The 7,072-nt window shown below is 42.2% G+C and overlaps 2 protein-coding genes across 4 annotated transcripts in view; one reads left to right on the forward strand and one right to left on the reverse strand.

Annotated features, from left to right (window-relative positions):
- LOC116687354 (solute carrier family 41 member 3) overlaps positions 1 to 3,164 on the forward strand; it is a 14,592-nt gene extending 11,428 nt beyond the window's left edge. For 2 of the 3 annotated variants that reach the window (XM_032512675.1, XM_032512676.1), the window contains exons 8-10: positions 143 to 277; positions 803 to 951; positions 1,067 to 3,162. In XM_032512675.1, coding sequence (XP_032368566.1) covers positions 143 to 277; positions 803 to 951; positions 1,067 to 1,246 — 464 coding nt within the window. In that variant the 3' untranslated portion in view covers positions 1,247 to 3,162. Of the gene's footprint in view, positions 1 to 142; positions 278 to 802; positions 952 to 1,066 lie in introns of all 3 variants that reach the window. The other variant, XM_032512677.1, reaches the window with a different exon arrangement.
- Positions 2,876 to 7,072, reverse strand: part of LOC116687355 (carbohydrate sulfotransferase 11) — a 17,276-nt gene continuing 13,079 nt past the window's right edge. Inside the window, exon 3 of the mRNA XM_032512678.1 lies at positions 2,876 to 4,324. Within this exon, the coding sequence (XP_032368569.1) occupies positions 3,479 to 4,324 (846 nt within the window). The 3' untranslated portion in view covers positions 2,876 to 3,478. The remainder of the gene's footprint in view (positions 4,325 to 7,072) is intronic.

Below are 7,072 nucleotides of genomic sequence, written 5' to 3' on the forward strand. Positions count from 1 at the left end.
CAATTGCTATATATCAGAGGTTGCACGCTTCTGGAGCAACTAAGACTTAAGTGTATTGCTCAGGGACATGTTTGATGTATCGGAGTGGGAATAAAACCCAGATCAAAGGCATGGAATTTAATCCATGTCCATGTCCGTGCAGGTGTAGGCGGCAACCTGGTGGCCATCCAGGCCAGCAGGATGTCCACCTACCTCCACTACTGGAGTGTTCCTGGAGCTCTTCCCCTTGTAATGGGTGTGAACTGCCCGGGACCCTGTGCAACCCTCTGCTCCTCAGGTCAGATCCAGTAACAAATACACAATTTAAAGGTGCAGTGCACAGGCCTTTCATCACAATAATCAATCAAGAAATAATTACAAAGTCAAACACTTGACTGCTATTAAAGCCACAGATGGTGTTAACTTTAGACAGAGCCAGGCTAGCTGATTTCCAGTCTTATGCTAAGCTAAGCTAACCAGCTGCTGGCTCCGGTTACATACAGCCATTAGGGAAATGATGTTCGTAAGAATGCAAATAAGTTTAGCATATTTCCCATATTGGCAAAGTGTTCTTTTAAAACGAGTCTTATTTGTACCAGAAAGAAACAGAATTTATGGGAAATGTAAATTGTACTTATGTAACACTGGTTAAAGATAGATGCCACCAATCACCTCTACCATAGTCTTCATAGTCTTAAACTACAGGATCACAATTCATTGGAAAACAAAAGATTTAATGAATGATTTAAAATGCTAAACACAGTACAGACAAAAATTGAAAGTGGACACACAGCCTGTTACTTATCTTTCTATGTTTATCCAGATGTGAACTCTAAATCAGCCAGAGTCCTGGTCCTTCTTGTAGTCCCGGGTCACCTCCTCTTCCTGTACACCATCCACCTCCTGCAGGGAGGCCACACTGCCATGACGCCCACCTTCATCGTCTGCTACCTGTCTGCAGCTTTGCTTCAGGTCACACAGTCGATAAATGTTTTGTTGCTCGTACTGAGGGGAAAAAAGTGTGTATGTTTTACACCAATCTCAGACACTCTCATTAAAAACATGTCCATCCCTTGTCATTTTCCAGGTGGTGATTTTGCTTTACGTGGCCAGCCTGATGGTGCGATGGCTGTGGCGAAGGGGACTGGATCCAGACAACTTCTCCATCCCCTACCTCACAGCTCTGGGTGACCTGTTGGGGACCGGTTTCTTGGCATTGAGCTTCAGGCTGATCTTGATGTTCAGTTCTTCTGGGACTGAAGTTTGACACACACGCGTGATCCTGTACACCCTGAGTGTTCTGCTCTCTAGTATATGCAAGTGGCTGAAAGACACTTGCAAAGCTCTTGGATTTAAGAAGGAGGGTGAGGATTAACGAACACAAGAGGTTGAGTATGGCGTTATATTTGTGCCTCAAACATGAGCATCCTAATGGGACGGAAGAATATGTTTTGGCAGGCACATATATTTGTTTTTGACAAATGATTACACACAGAATAATTTAGTTTAAGCAAACAAAGATCTATTCGGTGCTAACAATTTTTTTGCTATTATCCATATGAGGGCATTTTTAAATTCAGCTTTACTTATTTAGGGCTCTATCTTACACACGGCACAGCGCAACGCCAGACGCAAGTGTCTTTGCTAGTTTAAGACCGACGCAGTTGTCAATTTTCATGTCCAGCGCCGACGTCCTTTAAATAGCAAATGCACCTGCGCCCGTCTGTGCACCCATGGGCGTGCCGGTCTTACAGGGTGGCGTGTTCAGGTGAATTCTTGAGTATTGCTATCTTGAGAATATCTTGAGGATATCTTGATTTACAGAGGAAATTTGTAAAATCGGTAGAGGTTATTATATTGTTTTGTGTTTTAACATACAGGAAATAGCAAACTATTATACGTTTTCTCCACAAATATCACCTATGTTTTTGAAGAGAAAAAAAGCTTTATGTGCATAAAATGTCCCTTAGTGCTCAGGAGTGATGCAGAAATCTAACACCACAGAGAAGGGACTGCAAGAACAAATAAAGCGAAGAACACGTGGACTTATTTTGCACTTTAGACTCCATATTAGCCAGCTAAATGTGGTCGATAGTTGTACTCTGTTCCCTTGAGTTGCACCGGTCTCAATACAAGCCGGATTGGATCTGTAGAAACAACACCCATCTAAAATGGATACAAGTTATTCCCACTGTAGAACCACTGCACTGTTAACCATTGTCAGCTCTTAAATGTTAGATGGCAAACGATTGTATTAAGGCAATAATTATATATAACCAATTGTAAATGTATATTAACACAAATCAGATGCTGCACTGTCTGGATGAATGTTAGATTTTATTGTGTTTATTTCATGTAGGTTTGTGCCTTTAAACCGTGATAAGCCTTCAGTTCTCATCAGTGTTCCTAAGAACTGTTTGTGCCAAATTTCTAATTGTATTTTATTTTTTTTATGCAGCACAACGCCATTGAATATAGTCGGTTGTTCTTTACTGTTAATGTGTTAGTCTGTGTTCCAGGTAATGAGAATACGGATACTTTGTGCTATTTTTGTGAAAACAATTATTTAGTATGCACCACTCTCTGTATGGGACATTTTCAAATGTTTGATATGCACTTTTAGAAAGATGCTTGTCTTTCTGATCTGAAAATAGCATCCAAAGATGGAAATAGTCCTATTTTCACAGTGACACCAAGCTTGTTTTGGACTTTGCTCTCACATTTGTAAAAACTTCTAGATGACATCTTTGCAGCCACAATTTGTCATTGAAATAAAAGACTGTAATGTAAGGCGTTATTGCAGTATTCTGAAGTATCTGTATCTGTGTAGCAGTGTGTAAAGTATCAGGGTTTCTGCCTTATAATATTCAATCCAACATTCAAACCATTAGATAGATTCTTAATGAAATGCATTTATTTGAAAATTATGAGAGAAACTATATATCTATTTTGGTTTGTCTGACTTTGTAGTCAGCAATAACACAATAAATAAAAGACAATATCATTGTTACACAAAACTCTTCTACAGCACAAACAATAAACATAGTCACAGTTATAAAAGTTGTTGTTGTCTGCAGGGGTCAAAAAGGCCCACGATCAGAGGCACATCCGTTTGGAGACATTCACTGTCTTATTTTAATACTTTCATTAAGCTACTGCAGGTTACATTTGTCGTGCAAATGACACTTTTTTTCAGTTGAATGGTATTTCATACTTTCAAAGTCAGTGACCAACATCCACTGGATTACAGTAAAATATAATTTGCCTTCTTTAGGCAACAACTGTCATCTTGTGATTAAATGCCCTCTCCTATGTGTGTCCTCTGTGTGCACAGAGGTTCTTCAGTCTGTAAAATAAAATCATTCACTTTGGAGCTCTAATCAGGATACGTCTTCAACAGTATTTGCAATGTCCTGAAAAAAGGCCAACACAGAGAGAAGTCTAGGCTCCACATGTTTAAGTCAGGTCTGTGGATGAGTGATGCCCTGGGCTCCCAGCCTCATCTGAACTTGAGGTAAGCTGGTATTGAGTAGTTGAAAAGCAGGAAGTCCATGCGATAGAGGTTGTACAGCTTCTTCTGGTAGAAGGGGCTAATGTTGTGAAAGAACTGAGCCGCCATGTCGCCTGTAGTCCTGGTGCTCTTGGATGAGGCGGGGAAGCTGACCTGGTCCTCCACCCCGGCCAGCTGTAGCACGTAGCGGGAGTCCTGCTCCAGCGTCTCGTATTTACCCACCACATCATAGTGGATGAGGCAGGGGTGGCACAGGGAGTGCACGCGCTCCCAGTGCTCGTTGAACGGCTCTTCTCGCTGGGTTGCCGGGTCCACGAGGTAATACACAAACTCCTCGAAGGAGACGTCGTTTCCTCTCTCCAGCGCTTCGGGCTGTGGGTCCTGCCTGTGCCGCTGCACTATCTTTGTGCCGTATCGTTTATGAAAAGCAGTGTTGTAGCTCCGCGTGAATTTGTTGCGGTACGCAGACACCAGCCGCTCGAAGGGCTCGCGGACAAAGACGAACTTCAGGTAGGAGCGCAGGCGCTGGTTAATCTGTGAGGTGGAGTACTCCGACAGGGTGCGGAGGTTTCCTGGGACGTGGGCCTCGTTGGCAGGGATCGCCAGCGGGTCTCGGTGAGACCCGGCGGCGCCCGTCAGAACCATGAGCACCCGCTTCCAGTTGGTGCAGGCCACTTTGGGCACGTAGCAGTACAGCAAGCCGTGCTGGTCGTCCACGATGACATGCTTCAGGTCCTCGGGGATGAGGACTCTGCGCTTGCGGGTGTAGGAGCGGCAGGCTTCTTCTAACACCTCCCGTCGACCCTGATGGATCGCCTGTAGTGCCGACTCGACCTACAGGGAAACAATTAAACAGAAAGAACTATGCATCAGTAAGTGAGCCTGAAACTATCACTAGTCTACTTTTACCGAAAAATTCCGCTCTAAACAACTTGGGTTGTAGTAGTAAATAGGTAGTTATCTGGAAATGTAAAACTTTTCGGGGCCTCGACATCATCTCCCATGGTACCAGTTGTTTAACTCCCTGCGAAGTAATACAGCTTCTTCTTCAATAGGATCGTTGACACAAGGAAATGCCATGCTTTGAGAATAAAACGTTTTATAGTCTGCCTAACACGGTTAATAAACCAACATTGTTTTTTATTCATGCAGATAAACTGCGCTAAAATGCGCCTGATACAGACAGAATGAATGAAGGAGGAAATGAAAGAGCGCTGTGTGAGAGAAGAAAGGCACAGTTACCATAGTAACTGACTCTGAGGTTAAGTTTCCTCTCTTTCTGAAACGGGCTGGAGTCCCCCCGTCTCTCTCCGGTTTGATTAACCTCCCTTTCTGAAACAAACCCCAGAGTTCCCGTCATCTCAAAACTTTAGTTTTCACTAAACCTGCTTTCTGAAACTGACCTCTGGACAGCTTATTTTCTTTTTTTTTTCTCTTCAAACTTGTCCTTTTTAGCACAAACCGATACCAACTCAAATGATGTCACTTGTGGTAATTTACCAGACTTCCCTCAGCTCCCTTTTAGAGACGCTATAAGCTACTGTGTGCACACACATTCACAGATGCAGTAGTTAGGGCTGGCTAACAATTCAATTTGATAATTTATCATCTTTCAATGGAATCATATCTGAATAAATCATATATGGCAATATCATGATCCACAAGACTTTGTCTAAATTGACAATAAGCAAGCACACACTAACTCAATTTTCTCAGAAAATCTGTTTGAGGGAATATCATTTGAAGAATTGCAGAGTTGTTTTAACGTCACACTATTTTTGTGCATTCATGTAAACATAGTCGGTATACAACTGAAAAAAAAAAGGATTTATTTTTTCTCTATAATTTCACTTGAACCTGGTTACCACAATATTGATGATTATCTAAAATCTCATTGTAAATATATTTGGTTAAGAAAATGGTGATATCTGATTTTCTCTAAATCGCAACGCCCTAGAAGTAGCACTCCCCAAGACTTGTAAACACACCTGACCTGTGGCCCTTTGCTGCGTGTTCCTCTCTCTCTCTCTCTCTCTCTCTCTGTCCACTGTCACTATCAAATAAAAAGGGAAAAGCCCCAAAAATAATCTTTAAAAAAATCTGTGGAATACAAGCATTTGTGACCGGAGAAAAGCTCAAGTCATGCTCATGTTTTCATGTCACTTGAAATCAGCCCATGGAAAACCGGAATGTATAACATAAAATTCAGCCAAGTGGAGCAGACGCCCCTGCATGTTTCCAAGACCTTATAAGGTCTCTGAGAAAGTATACTAGATACTTCTCCTCTGGAGGTCTAAATCACGGCCCATCCCCTGACATCACCTAACACAATCATGGGTCAGCCAGGTCAGCTTGGCCTCCTCGTGCCACAAACGCCTTATTTACTCCTTTCATTTACTCAGCCTGGCTCACCACTGCAGTGGTCGGAGGCTTGGATCCCTGAGTCTCCCCGTTTGACTCAGTGCCCGGCACTTTGTGTGGCTCTGTGTTTACTGGCAGACATTGGAACATCAAGGATACACCGGACTGGCCAAAGACTTCTTTCAGCAGACCCTTGCGTACCAGGATATATGTTAACAACACTGCTTTTCCACCTCAGACTTTAAACCCTTCATGTGAGCAATACGCATGATTCAGTAAGGCTTTCTGAGGATATTAAAATAGCCACAGGGATGCACCACAAGACAAACATGCCATTTAATAAAAAAATAATAATACTTCTTAAGTATGTTGAGTACATACACATGTGTCAACTGTAGCTTAAAGCTGCTCGTTGGCCTATTTAGCCCAAGATTCACTTGGTAACCAAATCCATTTGTCACATGTTTCACCAAACCAAAGGCAAAACAGTGTAAAGATTAGGGTTAGGCATCGTTTGGATTTTAACAATTCTGATTCCAATTGTGATTCTTCCTTTCAATTTCAGTTGTTATCAATCCTCCTTCAGATTCTTTGAGGGGTGGAGTGGAAACGGGTCACATTCCTATTTTTTTACAAATAAGAGGAAAGTTTTATTAGGATTCAATGGTGGGTTGCCGTTTTACTGGGCTTTTACAACGTAAAATAAAGCAGCACTAGACCGCCACTTACTGCGTTCCACGGCTGCAACACAACAAGCACCTGGCTGCTTCGGAATCCAAAACTGGCGCATGTTAAATTGGGGAGTGATGATCAGATTTGAAACCAAATCCTCCAAACGACTCAGATGAAGAAACCATTCTACCGGAATCATACTTTTTTAAACAATTCCAGCTAGTAATTGGTTCTCCATGCCCAACCCTGTTAAAGACAGTGTTAAGAAAACAAAAACCAGGGAGAATGTTTTATGCTGCCCAAACAGCACACAGACAAAGTTAGCAATTAGCTAGTAAACATTGTGAAGTATCTTGCAGCTAAAGAGCCAGATCTTTTTCAGACATTGGTCAGTGTTATATTTAAAGCTTGTAAAATAACATCAAAATATATATTTTTTTTAAATCGATCAATGCAGCTTTATATTGATTATCAGTGTAGTCTCCCTTTGCTAGACCCTCCTCCACAGCACTGTGTAGGAGGGTCTGGCTAGTCCACACAGCATTCCGG

This window comes from Etheostoma spectabile, chromosome 4, assembly GCF_008692095.1.
Source record: "Etheostoma spectabile isolate EspeVRDwgs_2016 chromosome 4, UIUC_Espe_1.0, whole genome shotgun sequence".
In the NCBI taxonomy this organism is placed as follows: Eukaryota; Metazoa; Chordata; class Actinopteri; order Perciformes; family Percidae; genus Etheostoma; species Etheostoma spectabile.